This window comes from Enhydra lutris, unplaced genomic scaffold, assembly GCF_002288905.1.
Source record: "Enhydra lutris kenyoni isolate GAN:26980312 unplaced genomic scaffold, ASM228890v2 scaffoldscaffold1, whole genome shotgun sequence".
In the NCBI taxonomy this organism is placed as follows: Eukaryota; Metazoa; Chordata; class Mammalia; order Carnivora; family Mustelidae; genus Enhydra; species Enhydra lutris.
In genome coordinates, this window is record NW_019154085.1 from 90,978,297 (window position 1) to 91,001,611 (window position 23,315).

At 32.5% G+C, this 23,315-nt stretch overlaps 1 protein-coding gene across 1 annotated transcript in view; it reads left to right on the plus strand.

Moving 5' to 3' along the window:
* The window catches only part of LOC111140884 (LDL receptor related protein 1B), a 1,957,146-nt gene extending 1,934,235 nt beyond the window's left edge, over positions 1 to 22,911 (plus strand). The window contains exons 89-93 of the mRNA XM_022493131.1: positions 9,716 to 9,792; positions 16,746 to 16,836; positions 17,990 to 18,134; positions 21,212 to 21,310; positions 22,771 to 22,911. Coding sequence (XP_022348839.1) covers positions 9,716 to 9,792; positions 16,746 to 16,836; positions 17,990 to 18,134; positions 21,212 to 21,310; positions 22,771 to 22,911 — 553 coding nt within the window. The remainder of the gene's footprint in view (positions 1 to 9,715; positions 9,793 to 16,745; positions 16,837 to 17,989; positions 18,135 to 21,211; positions 21,311 to 22,770) is intronic.
* Positions 22,912 to 23,315: the final 404 nt, after the last annotated feature.

A 23,315-nucleotide genomic window follows, 5' to 3' on the forward strand; every position in this document is an offset into this window, starting at 1 on the left:
GATTACAACAGAGGTCTGTCTGATTCCCAAATTTACCCATGCTGTTTGTGTCCCAGCATACACTTTAGTTTCAGACAACAGTTTAAATTAATTGATTGAATTAAATTACATTTAATTTAATACCAATAACTGGTTTCCATGCCAAAGTATTCATCAAACACTTTTATAATTTTTGTCATAGAAGGAAAAACATTTCTTTATTGTCTGTATCCTGAGACAAGAACTGAATTATTACACAATTTATATCATTGAATAAGCAAAAATTTTACATGCCCAAGTTGCTAGAATGTGATCACCTGAGTTTATGGAGGGAAGAATTAATAAATGAAAGGGGGAAGTGCGGAAAGAAGGAAGCAAAAAGAAAGAAGGAAGAAAATATTTGCCTATTATTGTGGTTCTTACATATAAAGTGTTTCCCGTGGTGGATCAGTATTACTTTCAGTGAGAATGGCTGATTGGTAACCAGCTGAAAGCATATTCTTACGAATGGTGCTGTATATTCTTCATAGAATGGGTACGGCACATATATCTCTATATGTGTATATTTGTATGTGTTCAACCATGCATCCTCCATGCCTCATGGGTTCATTCATTCATCTTGTCAGATGGCAAATATTGATTAACCAGATACACACATTGACTATGTGCCAGATACTGTTCAAGAAATGAGAGAATACAAAGATGAATAATAATCTCCACCTTAAGTTAATCACAGTCTAGCATAATTATGGGCAAATGCTTACTTAGATATTCATGAATGCATATATAGAGAACAAAAAATAGAAGGTACCCTATTTATGATTACATGTTGATCAAATGCATAAAAATATTTGGAACTACCTCCAAATGGCAGTATTATCCATAGTGAAAAATACTACCATAATACTGTGTAGCATTTTAGATTTATTGAAGACATTTTTCTCTACTTCCTGAATCAATTTTTAGCCCATTGCCTGCATAAACCTTCTCACCTTGAGTCAGAAAAGTAATCTAACACTTGGATTAGGAAAGAAATGTGTGTTAATGGGCATCTTTTGTTCTAAAACTTTCTATATTTCTATCTGCACCATGCTCCTATAAATGTTGAACAAATCTGGTGACTGTTATATGACTAATTAACTTTTATATAGCATACACAAATTTGATAATTCATACTGAAGCTTGACTTTAGCAATTAATCTATCTCATATTTCTTTTTTTAATTACTCCTTTTGTTTTAAAACAATTAAATGTAAAAAAAAAATCTTTTGAAAGTTCAGGTCCTAGATTTTAAGGAAGCCTGAAAGGCTGTAATTGGGAAGTTGGTATCTACACTAATACAAGATACTAATACAAGGTCACTTAACAACAAATGGTTGGTGGGAAGTTTTGGTGATAACTTTTGGTAGATATAAGGTAATCTTGTAAGTAGAACAAAGAATATGCTGAAGCACCAGAAAGCAGAAGTCCATTTTTATGTCAGAATCATTTTTCAGGGATTTAGGTTATAAATTAGCATGACTAACATCAATATCTCAGCTCATGAGCACTGCAATAGAAACTAAATTAAATATTTTTTAGAGAATTAAAGTTATATTGGACTTAAAGATATTCACATACTCAAAACGTTGTGATAACACTTTCTGATCTTCCTCCCATTGCCCCAGATTTGCATGGGATTAATATGTCTTGAACAATACTTAATAGGTGCAGTTGGATATGCCAGACATCCTCATAATAATTTAAGATTTCACATCCTGTACCACAGAAGCCTTAAGAATTAGGAAGGCCTTTGTGAGGTTGTTTCTTTGTTTGTTTGTTTGTTTGTTTTGTTTTTAATAGAAAATTCTTTATTTCATACCCTTATTTTGTGCTAAATCACAAAATATGGCAAAGTAGTTACTTTGTGTTCATGGCACTAAGAGAATTCTGCCCGCCATGGTTTGCTGTCTTTTTAAGACAGTTGTGGGATTTGGCCTTTGAACTGAGCAATGTATACAGAGAGCTCTCTACTGATATTACAGCACGCATTGTTTTTCCTCTCACCTTTAGCTATAGCATTGTAACCACTGTTTCTAACCTCTGCTTTTATGTCTTCAGTTACATCTACCATATTACTTAATACTAATTTTATAATTATTCCTTTTAGTTTTTATTTGGTGCATGTAATGTATTCAGTGAAGTAGAAATTGTCTATCCACTCTAAAAAAACACCTCATGCTTTTTTGATCTGCTCAATAAAGTTTTCTGGAGAGTATTTCTGGAGGGTATGTAGATGATAAAAATTTTCCATTATTAGGGATTTCTTTCTTTCTTTTTTTTTTTTTTTAGTGTTTATTCAGTCATCATTTCACACTTTGGTAGCCATTTCTGCTCAAGTGGCCTGTGCAGAATTTTATGTTTAAACATTTCTAACTTAAACCACCCAATCTTAGCAAACTTCCTTTTATGGGTAATTACTTGGCAAACTAGATTTCATCTTTTCTTTTATAGTCTTCCTTACTTCTTAAAATAAATCATGTTAAATAATCCATTCTGTTAATTTTATTTCTTTCATGGCCACCTCTTCAATTTCTTATTAATTTTTACTTTTCCTAAAATAATTGTGGGTCAGAGTTTGTTTAATATCCATTTTTTTTTTACTTTATCACTTTAACAATTCTGAGAAACCAAAACTCTTTCTGCCCCAATTCTATTCAATTACTATTAAAGTAAGATTAGTTTTGTCTTACTAATTTTATCAGCGTAAATAACACAATGATTTAATGTAGTGTTTTCAAACTATTATAATATGTTCTTATAGAGTAGAATAGAGTATACTTATAAAAACCAACTAAATTCAAGCTTCTACCTTAAGCTTTCTGAAGAAAATAAAACACAGTAATCCCTAGCTGTTGCCATGTAAGAAGTAACAGTTAAATTTTGATTGAGACTAGTACTGCATAAATAGAAATTGTAGTACAAAATCGTATGTAAAAAATACCAAATAGGGACGCCTGGGTGGCTCAGTCGGTTAAGTCGCTGCCTTCCGCTCGGGTCATGATCCCGGGGTCCTGGGGTCGAGTCCGGCATTGGGCTCCTTGTCCAGCAGGTAGCCTGCTTCTCTCTCTGCCTCTGCGTGTGACTCTGTCTGCTCTCTCTCTGACAATAAATAAATAAGAAATCTTTAAAAAAAAAAAAAAACAATAAGTGAAAAATAGAGTGAATAGTTTCGGAAATTCAAACCTGTACTGAGTAATAATATAGATGAATCTATAGATAATGGATCTTTAAAGGTATATTAGACACATTTACAATATTTTGGAACCAAAATAAAAATGTGAAATTGATATCAAGAAGGATGTAAACACTTTTTAATAATATGTTCCTCATTGTTACTGCTGGAGACATAATGTTAATCATTACTGATCACAGGTCTGAGCCAATATGGTAATTCCTACAATTTCACTACTTAAAAAAATATATTATTTCCTTTTGTTCAGGAAACATTTTGAGTTTCCTGTTGAGGGACTAGTACTCTCCTGGATATGAAGGACTAAAGAAAGGCATTTCTTCCTACTCCTGCATTGAGTTAGAAGGATCAAGGCATTGTCGCGGAAAACAATAAGAAATAATAACACCACGTTTTATTTCTACCACTTATTAACTATTTTTTTCTGGCAAATTATTTGAACAAGCACTTCCTCATTTCACACAGTGAATAATTCCAACTCCTAGATTATTATAGAATTGAATAAGAGTATTTTTCATATGAATGTATTTATCCTAAGATCTGGCACAAAGTTAGCAAATGTTAATTGGACCTTATGCAAAATTTCGCATTAAAGTTAGGGTAGGAAATTTTGGGGACATGTTACAAAAAATATGAATCATTATGAATATATGAAATAATTTTAGCTCAGAAAGTTGTGAAACAATAAAAGATTAAATAGTGTTTTCAAAAAAGTGTTTTATGATAAAATTAACAAAGAAATGAATAAATATCTAGATAACTGTCTATATAACATTTTGCAATACTACTGTCTGCAAAGAAAAGGGCACAAAAAGGTATTGTAAGAGTATAGAGATTCAAAGTTAGGAACACCATGCAAAAATAGTCATGAGGTCAACACTGAAAGACTAAAATTTGCCCAATTAATTGGAAAAAATATTTTGCTGACTTTTATTTTTTTTAATTTTCTTTACATAAATATGGAAGTACTAATATATAAGTCTGGTGCACAAAATGTAATATTTTTCATTTTTTATTGAAGTTCGTGGAGCACAAAGGGATGGATGACACTATGCACGAGTTTTCTAAGGTTTCCTTAATCCCTTTGTGCCTTTTCCCCCCCCCCCCGTGAGACTTTCTTTTTCCTTCTAAATGTCTCCGTCTTCATGGTTAATAAGGGCAGCCTAGCACATATAAAGAAGAGGGGAAATTCAATTCCAAATCGCTTTAAGGTTCACCTTTGAATCTTACTTTGGTCAGAAGAGTCCCATGACCTTTAAATTTGATGAAAAGAGGGAGTGGATATTAATCACATTATTTTATTTTGAAGTTCTCCCAAAGCAAGTGACTCTAGGCATTTCTACAAAATGACATTTGTGGTCCATGTAAGTTGATACTTGTTACTTGGTGAAAGGCAGTATCTCAGATTTTAATACATCTTTAGTGTTCTGTATCTGATAGTTCAATTCTCAATCTGTGCTACTTCAGAGCTAGCATTATTTTAGACAGTTTAAAATTTTTACTAGTCTTCCTAGTAATATCTGCTATACTATTGCCTTTACACAAAGGTATTCCTTTGTGCTATAGAATATTACAATTGAAACAGAGTATATACTAACTATAAAATAATTTCACAAACTTTTAAAGGGCACAGTAAATCAACTAACTACATATTTCATATAGTAACATTCAGATGAGAATTAGTTACCTAAATTAAAAACCTAGCCAGCTTTCTAGTACTATGTAAAGAACTTCTGCCAATATAATTTAATCTTTTGAACAATCATTCTGGGCATGAATATTATTATTTTCATCCTAAAAATTAAAAAAATAAATAATCAAATAATATTTGATATAAGAACAAAGTCTGTGGGAATATAATAATAATTTGTCTCAAATATTTCTTGAAGTGTGATTTATGAATTACTTGCATCAGAATCACTTTGTTAAAGATTTCTGACCCAGGGGCACCTTGGTGGCTCAGTGGGTTAAAGCCTCTGCCTTCGGCTCAGGTCATGATCCCAGTGTCCTGGGATCGAGCCCCGCATCGGGCTCTCTGCTCAGCAGGGAGCCTGCTTCCTCCTCTCTCTCTGCCTGTTTCTGTGTGATCTCCATCTGTCAAATAAATAAATAAAATCTTAAAAAAAAAAAAAAGAAAAGAAAAGAAAGATTTCTTTTTTTTTTTTTTAAGATTTTATTTATTTGACAGAGAGAGAGAGAGATCACAAGTAGGTGGAGAGGCAGGCAGAGAGAGAGAGAGAGGAGGAAGCAGGCTCCCCACTGAGCAGAGAGCCCGATACGGGGCTTGATCCCAGGACCCTGGGATCACGACCTGAGCTGAAGGCAGAGGCTTTAACCCACTGAGCCACCCAGGTGCCCCAAAAGAAAGATTTCTGACCCAGACTTCAAACTGTTTAATGAAAATCTCTGGTATATGGGACTCGAGAATTTCAGTTTTAGCAACTTTTTTCAGTTTGATAATCATACTTCTGTAGAACATAAATGAAATATCATAAAATATATTTAAGACTTTTATACATATAACTATAATGTAAGTAGAAGAAGAAAACTAGGGAAAAAATGCAGCAGTAAATAATCATTCTTTTTAAGGTCAGTAGCCTTAGAGAGAAGGGAAGAAGTCAAAATTAGTGTGAAATCTATAAAGCTTTACCAGGCAGCTACTGACTTCAAGAAACTGCGAGGAGCCATCAAAAAAGAATGGAATCTTGCCATTTGGAACAACATTGAGGGTATAAAGCTAAGTGAAATAAGTCAATCAGAGAAAGGCAGATACCATATGATCTCACTCATGTGTGTAATTTAAGAAACAAAACAGATGAGCAAGGAGAAAAGAGAGAGATACACACAAACCAAGAAACAGACTCTTAACTATAGAGAATGAACTGATGACTACCAGAGAGGAGGTGCGTGGGAGGATGGGAGAAATAGAGGGTGGGCATTTAACAGTAGATTTATCACGATGGGGAGAAAAAAAAGATAACAACAACAACAAAACCCTGCCCAGAACAATATATTTATATGATGATGTAAAAAAAGGATGAAAGATAGCTTAAATAAATAAGTCTCTCTCTACCTCTTTCTCTCTCTCTGTATCCACGTTCCAACAATACTTAGTTAAAATTCACCAAAGTGTTTAAAAAGTTAAATAATTCAGACGGTCATAGAGATAAACATATAAGAAAACAGGGAATTTTGTTGTCTTAAGGTTAAGGATAGTGAAAAATAGCCTATAGAATAAGTGTAAAAGGAATGACATAGAGGTGTTCTGGTAAGAAATAAAAAATGGGGGGGGTGCTGGTTAACTCAGTCAGTTAAGCATCCAACTTTTGGTTTCTACTCAGGCAATGATATCATGGCTCATGAGATAGAGCCTCGAGCTGGGTTCTGCACTCAGCAAGAGTCTGCTTGGACATTCTCTCCCTCTGCCCCAACGGCTGTCTGAGGATGACTGGCAGGGAGCATTGGATTGCAACAGTACAGATTAAAAATGACCAGGGCATGGACTATGGATTTTGCTTGAGGAATAATGAAAAAGAGACAGATGCCAGAGATACTATAGTCAGCATGATAATGCAAATGATTCAGTGAGGAACTGGACAGGAAATTTTGATGATCTTCAGACATTCTTATTGCTAAATGCTCTGCCATTAATGGCTTTGATCACTGTAGTTGACTCAGGGTATGAAGATTTATGAATTTCTATAAAGATGGTAAAAATACCTGGTCTTAAATCAACCACTGGAAGAAGAACTCACGGAGCAGCAAATGCCTTAAGTAGTCATTTTGTAAGGTAGGCAACAAGAATAATGATTTCTATTTGATTTAATATCTCAAAAGAGATTATTTTTAAAAACTGTAACAAATGTGGAACAGTGGAATATATTTTATCTTTGGCCATAAAATAATTGTTTTATACGGAGTATAGGGAAAATTGCAAGGTGATCATCAGCTGATTAAGATGTATAACTATTAAAAATAATTATTTTTCCCACACAGTCTTTGAGAGTTATTTCCAGTATGTAATAAGTAAAATATTCCCTGAAGATTAGGAATTTAAATGTGGTTCCACAGTTTAAAAGAGAAGGGCTTTATTACCATGAGCAAGTGATTTCTTTTATCCATCATAAATACTAGGTTCCAAGCTATGGATAAAATAGAAAATCAGTACTGTTAACAAATACCACCTGTCCTACCTAAATAATTCCAGAGTTTGGAATTAAGAATCACATTATCCTTATCTGCTTTGTTTAAAAATCTCTCTTTATTCTTCTGGAGTTCTAAAGCCATATTTTTCATAACTTCCTGAAGTACTTAAAATACATGATGTTCATGTCAGAACACAATCTGGTCAATTAGCATTTAATCCTCCCATCTCTGAGCAATTTTATTTTTGGACTTCTCAGCATCTCAGTGTAATGATGAGCCCTGAGGTTCTTACCTCTAGTAATAACATCACAAAATGTATCTCAGGTCATTCCTCTTAACATGAGCCCTGATTTAGGTGTTTTTTTTGTTTGTTTGGTTTGGTTTGGTTATCAAGGGAGGTAATGTAAAGAACCACTTTTTATACTTTAATCAGTAATGCAATATGCCTACACAAAAATAACCTTGTATACATAAGCACTATAATAAAATTATTTAAAAGTCAGTATTGTTTTTCCCCCATTGGAATATATAAAATATCCTTAGGAAGTTTTGATAAATGTAAAGCTACATAAAACAAAAAGAATTTTGCAATGATCAGAATTCACTCCAATGACATATATACACAATTATCCTAAATACTTTATTTGGAATTATTGGTGAATTGTGTCAAGAATTAGAAACTGTAAAGAATTGGAACAATTTTCTAGATCATTCATCTGCAAAACCGCAACTGAAGAAAAAAAATTATTTTTTTAAAAATCAATGATTTAAAAAAAAAAAAAATCAATGATTTTATCCATTGTCCCATTTATTATAATTATGTGAAAATGTGCTCATTCCATTACTTCATTTCAGGAATGTAGACAGAGTTATTGACCTGGCCTTAAAATTTATTTATCTACTTTAGTGATTTATTGCATTATGGTATATAGTAAATGTGAATAGGAAGTATGTATGTAAGTTTTTTATAAAGAATCTAAACAAAAAGGTAAGATGATGCATAAATGTTGAACTAATAATATATTAATTTTCATTTAAACCATAATTCATACTCATATTTTTATAATATCATTATTAATCAAATAGCTCTATTCTTGAATTATAACATTATTGTAAATTATGCTGACATTAATATATGCTTTAATGAAACAAATTTTTGTTTCACGATTTGAGTTCTTCAGTCATGATGATTTTTATGAGATTTTGCCCATGTTTTAGGACAGACAATACCGTTCTCACGGATATCCCAAATAATTCACATGCCATCATTGAACCTAGTTCCAACAACAGCTTCAGCTATCTGAATTGGCTATGACAGAATTGGCAGAAACCTTGAAATCGCAGTTATTTAGTTTGGCCACCATGCCCAGAGAGATCTACTTGGAATGGTCTGGAAGCTGTTCTTTCATTGTGTGCAACTATTCTTAATATGGTGGCATTTGACAGTCATTTGAAATAAGAACTGAAGCCAATTAAATGGTCTCTCTGTGGATTTCCTCTGACAGATGCACAGAGGCATCTTGTTTTAGCCAATGGGCATTATTTAAACATAGCTAAAACCATCCCAGCATTTATTTTGATGCATCCAGCTAATTATATGGCTGTGATTTATGTTTGAGTAAAGGATTTTAATCAGATCTCTTATTTCCATCCTCTGCTAGACTTTTCATCATAGTGTCATGGTACCTATATGGGGAAGACAACCTCTCCCACTAAAAACTTGGGCACATTGTCTTGATTCTATAGGAATAGAAGTCTGATTTCAAATGGAAATGGACTGCATTTCCTTATCTGTATTTAGAAGACTAAAAATTCTGCAGCTTGAACTGAGACAGATGACCATTTGCTGTTTGATGGTTAATTACACTTTGGACATAGAGCAAGAAGGGAAAAAAAAAATCCCGGAAACTTAATAAAGATGTATTTGCTCAACAGGCAAAGTCAGTTTTTATCATGGCTACTTATAATTTTCAGTACTTCTTAAATTAATCCCCAGTTCTTAATTAAGTTTTCAGGTTTGCTATAAAATCAGCTAAATTTAAGATTTAACATAGGATAAGGAAAATTACTATTAATCTAAATTTTGAAAAAGTATTTCAACAAGTGAAGTCCAGTTGAAGTTACCCTCAGCATACTGGCAATACGCAGGACATTAGCAAAACTAATATTTACAAATCTACCTAATATTTATGAATCTGTGGCTGCTTCTCCATTTCATCTGGTTGAAGTTACTACTTAGCAGATTTGTGAGTTTTGTTATGAACTAATTCTTCTTCTTCTGCTTCTTCTTCTTCTTCTTCTTCTTCTGCTTCTTCTTCTTCTTTTTCTTCTTCTTCTTCTTTTTTTAAATTTTTCTAGATGCTCCACCAACTGGTCAGGCACACAGTGTGAGAGACCAGCCCCAAAGAGCAGCAAGTCTGATCATATTAACACAAGTAAGTTCTTCAGGTTAACACCTTAGGTGCTCTGTATGGTACAGAAATCATTTTTCATGCCATTACTGGGGGACTTGAGTCTTGGAAAATGTCCTTCATGGAATTTTTCAGGAAATGCATTGCAATCCATGTCGTTTTGGAAAAGATAGGGCACTGAGTTCACCTGGTGACAAGATCCAGCATTCACGTGCTAATTTAGGCAGCAAGAGTTCAAACTCTGGCAGTTTTCAGACTGCACATCTGCAAATCTAGCATAATCTTTTCTGGGGAAATGTACATCAGCTACAAAGGCTTCATATACCACAATGGATATGAGAATGCTCCAGGAAAAAAAGTAATTTCATATTTTAATTAGAGAAAAGTGTATTTTCTTGAATTGAATTTCAGTATGTTGTAAAGCAGACTTTACTGGTTAGTCTTAAAGAAAAGTATATTAACAAGCAAATCTTAATCAGGATCATGGTTGATTTATTGTTTCTTTGTCTTCAAAATATTTGTTTTGAAGTGTATTAAAATATTAAAACATTTTGAAGTGTATTAAAATATTAAAACATTTTGCAAATCTTTCTTTGTGCAGCTGTAGTCTTAGGACAGATCATTGATATGAAAGTCCATCTACATCATCATTGTGTGTCTATGTGTATATTTTTAACAATTCTAAACGATTTTATAAAGATTGTCAAAATGAGGGGTGCCTGGGTGGCTCAGTCAGTTAAAGATTTTCAAAATGAAAGTCAAAAATAGTTTTCCAATTCTTACATATTATCAATTATTTTATTATGAGTGGAGAACTTTTGAAATATGTAATGTCTATCAAGTGGCTAAAAATATTCTTAAAGAAGAAAAATATCACTGATGGATAAATGTTTACCTTAGGAATTTTTCTCTAGTCCATTACTGCTGGTGAAAAAAGCTTTCATGAAAATAATAAAAAACATACTACAGAGTTTGTGAAAAAGGAAAGGCACTATTGAAGTCAAAAGTATGCAGTTTTTGTACCTTACATGCAGGATCCCAGTATTTGCTGATCTACTTCTTTTTTGTTCCTTGCCCCATCACTGCTTAAGATCTTTCAAGCAACACTGCCCAAAGTCCCACCATTTAGAGATTAATTTGGGCTAATAAGCATGAGCATTTTAGAAAAATGGCCAATAGGTCTCGAGTAAATAGCCTAGACATGAAATTTGAATTTGCAGAAATGAGTAATCTTTGATCATAGAGTGTTTGGGGTTTACCCTGGAATTTATATGCTGTCTTTAGGGAAGGAGAGGGGAAAAGAAGGCCTTCGGAAAGCTATGGGCACATTATTGTAGGAATAGAGCACTGGGATTTGAGAAATTGGTTCATAAAAACTAGTAGAGGAGGCAAAATATACCTTGGTTAATTTGATATTGCAAAAAGAAAGAAAAAGAAAAAAGTTCCTTTTCTCTCTTCCCAGGATCTAGGGCTCATATCTAGGTTATCAGTTATTGTTCTGGAGACACACTAATTTACATATGATTTTGTGAACCAGCTACAAAGCTCGACAATTACCAATAGTATTGTTTTTAAATGAAAAATGCATTTCAAGTTACCAACCTGTAGAACACCCTGAACTTATAAGTTGAGAATTAAGGAGACAATTTACATTAGCCTTTTATTTTGGTGATTTCTCAGTTATCTAAGATAAATAAGAAATACAGCCTTTGAAAGAGTCAAAAACAATTATAAGTATTGATAAACTGTAAAAAAAGTATATAAAGTACCACATTAATTGAATTTTCACATTTTACATTAAGTTCCTCCCACAAGGGAGAGTTTGGTGTTTGGAAATGGTTTGGAGGAGAGGAACAAGAGATGTTTTTATTGGAGGGTGGTGTCTTCAGTTATTTGCAGGGGCAAAAACTCCCTTATAAGGCAAATGGCTCTAATTCCATACAGCAGTTATAAAATAGGGACTATCAAACAGAAAGAGTGGCAAGTATTTGCAACCCCTTTTCCAAAGATTCTGATGTCCTTCCTTCCATCACTGATTTAAAGTCATTAAATTTAATGGAAGTATCAATGCACATTGAAAGGGCTATTAGCTATGTAAATGTCAAATTTCTTAAATTTGAGCAAAGTTGACCACATAATGACACTATTAAAAGGCACTTATCATCAGACATTTATGCTTAGAGAAACTTGCCTCAATAACTCTGGAAGAAGGAAAAAAGGTAGTTAAACTGATCCTACCTAAGGTAAAGCCCAGTAGTTTTGAATGGTTGTCAAATGTTCCCCAAACCTGGAGAAAAGTCATCTGCCCAGTAAGAAAGATAGATTTTTAGCAGTGTGTTTCAGATCTGCATTTCCACTAACAGTGAAGCATTCCATAATGATCGGACCTTGGGGTAATAAAGAATACACTGTTTCTGTTGGCCTGACTACTGTCAGCTAGCATAGAGATTTGCCTTTCTAATTGATGCACAGCTTTCTTAATCATTTCCGAGTAGGCATGCTGATGTTTTCTGGCTGTTGCTGTTTAAAGTTTCAAAAAACTCAGCCAGTGGAATTAAACAGATATATTATCCTAGCATGTTCTGCTGAGGTTCCACTTAAAAAAAAGCTAGTCTGACTCTTCTGAAGTTATTTTAAAGATTTTTAAATTAAATATGATAAAATATTCCTTGGGTACTTCTATTTAAATTTTACCTAAAGTTTTAAGGGAGTGAATGCTCAATGTTTGAATTATGCTGTTCATATTTGATAAAGTTAAAGAGGGTAAGAATATACTCAGCATTTGAGAGGCAGTAATATTGAGATGCTTTATTTTAGTACAGTGACAACAGAGATGTGATATCTGTTAGGCAGTTGTGTTTCCTCCTTTCCTATTTTGCCCTTATCTCTTTTATGCCATCTTGTTTTAAAATAGAAAAAAAAAAAAAACTATGTGACACCAAGGAACCAAAAATTTGCAAATACAGAGAAATAACTGAAACATGTAACAAAATAAAGCCTTTGGCCTAATTCTCCCAAAGCAAATATTTATCAAGCCTCAACTAAGTGTGCTACTGAATGAGATCCCAGAGACAAGTCAGTGAGACAGACAGTGCCTCTTCTTTGAAGCTGAGGTTCTAGAAGGGTATACCGCAATAAAGCAAGGAAGCAACCAAATGAGTAAACATGCAAACTTATGAAATAAGAGTAAGTTTTTATTGGTTTTGTGAAGGAGGCAAAAAAAGGAAGCAAAAATGTAAAATGGCAAGTGAGAACTAAGGTCAGGAATGATTTCTCTGAGGTGATGACACAGAAGCTGAGATTTGAAGGATTAGAAAGAGAAGACACTGAGGGTATTTCAAACACAAGGGACAGCAGGCACAAAAGCCCTGGAACAGGAAATAGAACTTCTCAAAGTTTTGAAAGACCAGTGTGCTGGGATCAAGGGGACAGGAGGGAGAGTGGTACAAAGTGAGGATATTTTCTTTATGACCTTTAAAATTACAGTTCATCACAATGCTTAAGAGAAAACACCCTAATCACAAAACATATCTACATTCACATATATGCCTATATGTGAACATGAATTTAAGAGCAGAATATATAGCAATATATCAAAAGAGGTTAATTGTAATTAACAATTAAACATTAAATATAAACAATAACATAAAACAATAACATTAAATATGTCATTGTAATGGCATGTTTAATATTTATATTTTCCACTATAAATTCAACCAGTAAACAAAAGGTTCTCTTCCTGACTTCCATGACACTGAATTATTCTGGTTCCCTTCTTACCTCTCAAAGCAACTCTCTTCTTTGTGAGATAAGTTCTCCCTGTCTCTTCTGGACAACTCATTCTCTCCACTCACACTATACACACTGTTCTCAGTGGACCACAATTCTTAACCTTACTTACCGACTATATGTTGATTACCCCTACATTTCTATTCTCAGGCCTGGTTTGTCTCCTAGTTTGAGCCATAGATCCCACTGCACCATTGCTATATCCATATCTATATCCATGGCAAGGTCTATATCATCTGTATTCCATTGGACATTCAAATTCAACATGTCCCAAAATGATCTCACCACCTTCCCCTACTCAAGCACAGTGCTATGGCAATATATATGTTTAAGTATTTAATAAATATGTATGTTGCATTTTCTACATGATAGACAATCTTATTTACATTACTATGAGGTCATATTAATGATGACTCTCATTTTATGGATGTGTGAATTGAGCCAAAGGTAACTAATTTGCCCAAGGATATGTTGCTAGTGAGCTGAGGTTTGGACAAAGATAGCCTGGCTCCACAGTCCAATATCTCAACTGGCGAACTATACTGCCTCTCCCAGGGAAAGGGTCTCTTCAATCTAACAATCTGGTAACACAGTCCCTTCTAACAGGAAAGTGTTGTGTAACGAGGCTTCAGAACAATGTTGCAAAGAAAGACTTATATTTTACTTGACAAGGTTATTGAGATATCCTCTCCATCTGTAGTAAGTATAGAATGTGCTTTTTTAAAAATCAGTTTAAATAATCTGCCAATAACTAAGGAAAAAAAAACACCTGCAGTAAATTTTGATTGATATGTTACAATATATTTACTACTATATATTCTACTTATTTTGATAAAAGTCTTCTAATTCTTTTAAAAATATATGTTGTTACCAGTTGCTCCACTTGATAAAAATTTTTTTAAAAATCCAGTTTTAAAACCTTGCCCAGTTGCCACCCTGCATTATTTATTGGCCACACTAAGCATTATTGCGGTTACCTTAATAGGTTATATAAACATCTTAGAAGTCTAGGCTCTTAAACAAAGTGCTGCAATGTAAGGATTTGGAACTGCCATCAGAGATGGCAGAAAGAAAAAGAAAGAGATTGGTAAGTTTTTTTTAGCATGTATACATAACAGAATTTCTACGTTATATAGGAATAAAAGAAACTATATAGAACAAATAAAATCTTATTTAAAATAATATACAATTGGCAGTAAAGGGAAAGTAACCTTATATGCCCAAAGACCAGAATTAGTATTTTGTATCTACCAATTTACCACAATTTTAGGGGGGGTGGAGATAAATAATGAAGTAAGGATATTTATAAAGTCATGAGCAGTCAATTGAAGTCATAGTTTATCAAAAGACCAAGCTGTTCACTGGTATTTAAAAATTTGTGAATAAATGTTAATTACTATCCAAGGTGCCAGATCTCTGCTTTTATTAATTACTAATAAATTAAACATTCATATAAAGTTCACTTTCCCCAAACCAAGAAGGTAATATAATATAAAACTCACTAAGATGTATGGTCCTGGTAAGAACATGAAATAATAAAATGAGTTTTACATTTTAGAAACTGATTAAATTAGGCAAGTCATTTTTTTTTTTTTTTTTGCATGGAAGTGGTAGTTATTTGGTTATTTTAAACAAATGATTTTTAAAGTTCAAAATTAGAAGATTATTTTACACATGAGATTTCCTTAATAAAGACCTTTTGGTATTTTGGTAAGCAATCTCTAGGATAGACCATGTCACACAGATATCACCTGTCTAGAGCTATCAAAACTGATCTATATTACTATTTTGTAGTCCCTATGCAGCTGCTTATTGTGCTAAATATTACCATTCATTTCTACCACAGTATTTTTATATGCATGTGTATTTGTAGAGAAAAATTTATATATTTAATAACTCCCGATATTTCATTCTTGAGCCATTCAAGATCCTCACAAAAAATTTCAATTAGTTTTGAGGTTTATTTGTATTAGTTTTTAGCTGACTCAACTGAATCAACCAGATGCTTATTCTAAATAGACAAAAGCCTTTGTCTCACAGACACTAGATATTTATCTGCAGGAAAAGTTAACATTAGGTACTTGATAGAGCTACTTAATACCTCCTTGTTATTAAGCAACCCTCACATTCAATTTTCTTCCTGCTTAGTGACATAATTGTTGGTATATTTTCCAGTAGATCACATCACCAGCAAAGGGGTATTATCTCCTTCCTCTGGGGGATGGGAGTGGAGAGGGGAGAGATGGTTGCTCTTATTGTCAAGGCAGAAATGGAGTTTCTCCTCCATTTTGTTTTTCCCCTATGTTCAAATGCATAAAAACTAAGACCCAGTTACTCTGACCATTCTTGGAGATCTATTCCATAGATCTTTTATTACATTTTGAAGATTGGTGATACAACCTAAGATCACTTTTATAAATACATGGAAAAAGGTGAAAATGGACATTTACAACATAAGCCAAACCCTCAGATTTATTTTGCTGAAATTATTCTGGAAATGGAACTTAAGAAAGAGATTCCTCTTTGGCTCCCCAACCCCCATTCTGTTGAATCAAGTTAATAGCCCTGTGTAGTAGATCTCTTTGTCTCTCTTTTATTGGCGAGGAACATGAAACTTAAGTTTTAAATAACTTATCCAAGGGCTCACTCTAAGTAAGTTGTGAAACTTATCAATATTTAGGCTATGTCTATCTGAATCCAACACCGATGTCAAGCTGCCAAGCTGCCATCTGATTTGTTATATGTAATCATTGATAGAGAGTATTTATAGCTAAAGGAACAAAACTAAAAGTGGGATTGTAGTCAGTGGAACTATATAAATGTGTGTTTAGTCACCATTGATTTACAAGAAGTTACCAACATGTACTAAATTACATCATTGCAAGTAAATGTGTGTAGTGAGAATCAGACTCAGACTGACAAAGAAATCAACATTTCTAACCTCAAAGTATTTAACTGCAACATATAAATGAAAGATATCTAAAGAAATATTTCCAGCAGAACAAGTATTTAATAGGAGAGTGATTTTTCACTAACATATGTATGAACTAAGAATATAGACATTTGGCTTTGGCTTTACTTTTCATTACATCCGTGGTCAAAAGATTTGGTATAATAAAGTATTCAGTTATATCACTCTTTAATTCATTCTATTTATGTGTTCACCTATTCATTAATTTCTTTTTCAGGAAGCATTGCCATCATTGTACCTCTAGTTCTCCTGGTGACTTTGATAACCACCTTAGTAATTGGTTTAGTGCTTTGTAAAAGAAAAAGAAGGTAAGATTCAATGGTTTAAACAAAAGGTCAGTAAATAAATTAAACATAGAGTTACAGAAATGTAGTGTTTTTTCTTTTCTTTTTTTTATTCTTAAAAAGTGATTTAGTTATTCCAACTGAAAAGTCTTGTTTTCGAACCCCTTTATCCTTCTATTTCATTTTAAAGTGAGTATAATTCAGAATGTTCTTCTTCCTTGTTATGTTGACAGAATGGCTCTATTTATATAATCTAATAAAACTAACAAGGGGACATATTAATTAAAATTTCAACAGAATTTTACATTTTTGGCAGTTTTTCCATGAAACAGGAGGAGTCTCTGAAGCACACCCTGTTATCTTAATGTGTAAGATTAGTAATGTCAATACAATGATCCTGAATATGTATTATGTATCACAACTTGTGCATTTCATTCACAAATTCTGCATTGGTTTATTTTATATATTCCTGAGAGTATAACTTTTCAATTTATGTGAGCATATAGTTATAAACATCTAGAAGGTGTAGGTTATCTATGGAGTTATCACCCAGAACCAAGTGTTTGTGAGTCAGTTTTTTAAAAAGCATGACTTGGGGATTGAAAACAATCGATTTCAGGGTTGCCTGGGTGGCTCAGTTGGTTAAGCATCTGCCTTCAGATCATGTCATGATCCTGGGGTCTTGGGATTGAGCCCCTGCTCAGTGGGGAGCCTGTTTCTCCCTAGCCCTCTACCCCTCTTCTCCCTCTACTCCTCCCCCTGCTTGTGCTCTCTCTCTCTGTCAAATAAATAAATTTAAAAAAAAAGAAAACAATCTATTTCAAAGATTCTTTATCACTACTTTTTAGTCATAGTTTTCAGAAATAAAGGGTAAAAGTGAATTTAAAAAAATAATGAATTTGTGAATATTGTTTCAACTAATGTATTAGCTATTTAAGAGGAATATGTTCCAAGTGCATTTTTTACTGTCAAATCTAAATAATTTAGAGAAATAACTTATCACATTGACTTTTTTTGTTCTTCTATGACTTGATAAATATTTGTTTTGAATAAGTTTTATAAACTCTCTGTGAGTTATATTAAAATAAGTCTGTAAATCTACGAATGTGATAGTTTTATGTATCATGATTGTAATATTGAGATAGTTTACACTTACATTAATGTTCACATATTCTAGGACAAAAACTATTAGAAGACAACCTATTATCAATGGAGGAATCAATGTAGAAATTGGGAATCCATCTTATAACATGTATGAGGTGGATCATGATCACAACGATGGAGGTCTTCTAGATCCTGGTTTTATAGTAGATGCAACAAAGGTAATATGTTTTAAGATGGCAGACAGTAAGCATTAACATTTCTCTGTCATTTATCTATAATGCAGTCCTGAATTTTATCAGCACTTCTTTTATCTGAAGTTACAGTAAAGAACTTTAGGATGTATTGAATGTTATAGTCTTTTTTAAAAGAAAAAATTAAGTTATGGCTTGCTTTCACCTGAAGCATGAAGTTAAAAAAACATGTTTTGGAAAATAGATATGTATTCATTCATTAAGTTGATAAACATGTATAAGGAACCTATATGTATAAGGAACCTCAAATGCGTTGAGATTCTAGCATATCTAAATACCTAGTATAAAAATACTGATTTATTTTTAATAATGAAAAGAGTACAGGACTTCATTGTCAAAACAAGTATTTTATTTCCAGTAGTATTTCATTGATTCAACTAAGCTGTGCCCTTAGATTTGTTTGTAATCAAATTACTTTTGAAAAATATTTTCTACTATAATAGCCTTCCTATCGATTTCAGTCATATCGTTGATAGACACAGCCTAAAAACCTAACTCTTTTGGTAAACTTTCTATTCTTATCATTATATGCTCAGATTGGCAGCTTTTAAGAGGAATAGATAAATGATACAATTATCCAGATAAAGTAAACTCACAAAGATTCATTATACTTTATTATCTTTATATTTTCCATGAGAATAATAGACTATTTTACTGTGAATTAAGAACATCAATTTGCTATTATGGAATGATTTTTCTTAGCTTATTCATTCATTTATTGAATAGCTAATTTATTTTCTGATATATTAAATATCCTTTGTTCAAAATACACCTTTACATTGTAAATAATCACAGCAACCAATCTATGTCCAAATGGGTTTGCACTCATAGCAATAGCTGTTCCCAAAGATGTTGAATAGGGTCCCATACATTCAGGCTAGTTCTGAATCTATGGCCAGATTGTCTAAGCCTGAAATCAATGGTCAAATAGTTATTTCTCAGAAATAGAATCCATTATTAGTGCATGTATAAACTTTTTACACTATCAGAGGATATTATAGTGACTTTTTCCAAATTAGAAGTAAATTTATATTTATTTTTCATTATTAATTCATTAATTAACTCCTATATTTGAAATTGTTAATGAAATAAAACCTAAAAACCTAAGTTTCAGTGTTTTCTACTTTAAAAATGGTAGATTTTAGGTCTTAATCCACTGAGCCTGGGTGGCTCAGTGGGTTAAGCCTCTGCCTTCGGCTCAGGTCATGATCCCAGAGTCCTGGGATTGAGCCCTGCATCGGGCTCTCTGCTTGGCAGGGAATCTGCTTACTCATCTCTCTCTCTGCCTGCCTCTCTGCCTACTTGTGATCTCTGCCTGTCAGATAAATAAATAAAATCTTAAAAAAAAATGGAAGACTTTATATATGATGCACATTGTTATTTGATAATTTATCTATGAAGAAGATAAATAATAGACTTCTCGTATTTGAATTTTTCTTAGGAAGAAGTACACTGTCTGTAAGTATAATATGAACTGATGAGGACATATTTATACACTTTTCCTAAGGAGAGTTCTCATTTTCCCCATCATTTTTATTCCTAGTGATAGAATTAAGCCAATTTTGGATACTTAAGGAAAATGGTTTTTAGTACTCCATTTAAAAATTTTTCCACATTTACTCTAGGAAAATAAAACTATGCTTCAGTGCCCCTCAGATACGCTGTTAATATACTTTGCACATAACATGCAATAAATATTTATTTACCAATTTGTTGACTGATTGACCAAAATTACATTAATGTGACTTAGATGGCTGAGTCTAGCTAGCTTCTGATTTTTGAAATGTAAATATAAATTGTTGCATAAGAAGCAACTGCAAAAGACACAACTAGTCCTAATAGGTATAAAAACTTACAGAAAGCAGAGGACCACACCAAAGCAACCTTAACAATCTAATGGTTTTCATACGGTATCCACTGAGTCATGATGGTTTGATATAGTCATGATGTGATCAAATACAAACTGCATTACACATAAAGATGATTTTATAGAGCATTGTCATTATTTTCAAAATGGATAAAATTTATACTTCAATCATACCTTCTAATCAAAATAACTGAAGGAGTAAGTAAAGTTAATAAAAAAGATTTGACTATGGAGGCAATCGCAGAACAGTTTGAAGATTACAAAAAAGGAAATTAGTATTCACTGGTTTTATGTCCAAATTCATCTCAAATGTAACTTAGATTATTCTCAGTATTTTTTCAATGAAAACTTTGTGGGAGAAAATGAAGAGGCAATATTGACCAGATTTTATATTTAAAATCTTTTTCTGAGACCCTTGCCCCTATCCCAAACTTTGTGATTACTCATTAAGAGTCGATAGTTAATGTTTTTTCAATTCACCTTTAATTTTCTTCAAATTTGTACATTAATTTTTTATGCTTTTCAAATTTTTGCCTAGTTTTCCCCCCATTTGGATCATTAATAAATACTTCATCCCAAATATGAGTGTGTACCAGATTGGCTAATTCTGCCCTTAGATCCAAGAAAACTTAAAGTCAGTGTTCTTGTATAGAGACTTAGTGAACTAGTTTAATTAATAATTCATCTGGAGAGTCAGATTTCCAAAATAAAGATTTTTTTAAAATGTAACATTTTAATTCTTTTTAAATATAGAGTGGTGATGAATCTTTAATTAGAAGCAGTCATATATTTGAGTGTTCAAAATGGGCTACAGTCAGAACTTTTCAGAGGGAAAAAACCTTAAGTGGGGGAGTGTTGTATATTTTTCACAGAGTGGTTAACAAAGATATGCTTTATTTGGGAAGGATGAAGTTAAATAAATAGAAATGTATGGAGGTATCTTGATGTATGGCGTGTCTATCAGTAAGCTGTATGTAACAGAAATGTCTACTTAAAAATCACAGATCCAATATTTATGTTTTTTTCTCAATCTATTAAAGCTATGATGAATACACCGTTTGTGTCCCAGGGCTAATGAGTAATTTTATGCTATTTTTATGACTTAATATGAGTTTATGTCAATGAAAATCATTCTATGATATTAGATTGGAAACTAAAATTCTCTGTTTACATACAGGCCAGGTATATAGGGGGAGGGTCCAGTGCTTTCAAGCTTCCGCACACAGCGCCTCCCATCTACCTAAACTCTGATTTGAAAGGACCACTAACTGCTGGGGTGAGAGAATAAAATTCATTATTCCATATCCATTCCATCACAGAACCCCTCGCAATGAAAGATGATGGCTAGACTTATAGGGGCTGTCTTTAATTGAGTTTTTAATTAACAAGAGATTTCAAAACAGCATTAAAATCAGAGGCTTATGTTAGATGTCCTGCTTATGCAAGATTTCATAGAAAACATGTTATCATTTTAGACAAGCTATTAAGTAGAAATATCTCTTCTGCTGATTTTGAAAATGTCACAGCACTTTAACAATAAAAATGAGTATTTGTTATTCTTAGATATCTCTAGCCAGAAATTTAAACTGAATAATTTAAACTTAAATTCATGTTTGGCTTTATTCACTTCCTATTAAGATGTTTTGTTTAGTATTTGCAAGTTTGATGTCAATTTAAATAAAAATATACTACAAAATGTGGCATCATGTTGAGAAATTAGAAATGGCCTAATGAGACCACTTAAAAATTTTTTTTAATTAAATAACTAGTTTGTAGTGGAAGGTACTTGATTTTGAGTTGCATGGCTTATGGTAGAAGGAAGAGGGATCAAAATAGAGGTATAAAAATTCCTAGGGATGAGTATGTTCTCCCTTGTACCTCTCTCCCATCAGCTGTTTTTCATTCTCATTTTTTATCTTGGTTGTTTCATTTGCATGGCTCAAAGATTATATGTTTCTTTGTTGGAACTAAGATTTAGTGTTCTGCATTTGGGAAGACAAAACTAAACAAAAAGTAGGCAATAATTTCTTGGGCTAAGTTGCAATTAATAAAATAATAAACATTGTATGTTTTTCAACTGAAAGAGATCACTTCTGCATGTCTCAATTCTACTTCAAAGTGCTCTGAGTTTCTATGAAAATTAAGATGACAATGAACTTCACAATTCCTTGGAAGTGTCCAAAAGTACTTCCAGTAATAAATACATATGAGTTGTTTGAAGCAAAAATACTCTTTATTTTAAAGTCTATTCCACCAATATATTTTATTATTATTTTCTTTTTCTGTCCTTAACTTCCTATTGCAACAATTATAAGCTTAAGCAATTAGATGACTTTCTGTAAACACCTCCTTCCTGCCACTGCTGTAGTAGTAAGGGGGCAAACACATGGACTGAAAATAAGATGATTTGGTTTAATGTTTTATGCTTTTAAATAAAGTCTCAGTGAATATTGTCTTCACAAAGATATCCTCGAGCTTTTACTATTATGTCAAAGTTCTACTTAGATTCATAACTTACCTGAAAAACGTACAATTATGTTTTTATCTAATACCACACAAAAGTCAACTAAAGCCTGTAAACAGAATTTAAATTACATATGTATAATTACTATTTAGAAAATTAAATGTATTGCATATAAGTGTTGTTAATATTGAAAGACAGACATCCTAGAAAATAATTAAGGTGGTCAGAATTGATGATAAAAATTGAATTTATCTATTTTTTTTCTCCTGCAGACAACAAATTACTCCAATCCAGTGTATGCAAAATTATATATGGATGGGCAAAATTGTCGGAACTCCTTAGGAAGTGTTGATGAAAGGAAAGAACTGCTTCCAAAGAAAATAGAAATTGGGATAAGAGAGACAGTGGCATAATCAGTGATACCTTTTATATGCTGTAAAAATGTATAAAATATAAGGATTACTTTTGTATGTTCCAACAGTATTATACTTGTTTTGGCATCAGCATTACCTCCTTCTTTATCTTTCTCCTGGTTAATTGTTTTCTGAGTTTTCTGGGTTTTACTTTTTGCTGATGACTATTGACCATTTGTATGGTATTTTTATGAAAAAGAACTGCACTACAATACAATTTACAACAATGCTGCTGATATGATTCACCTTTGGATTTGTTAAAATTAAAAACAACATATTCCTTTGTAGTGTGAATATGAGCAATCTATTTTATATGAACTTTTTTGTTTCTACTTATTCAACGAAGAGAATCTCTGCACTTTTTCATTATATGGTCTGAAAGCTGTAATACAATGTCATTTTAC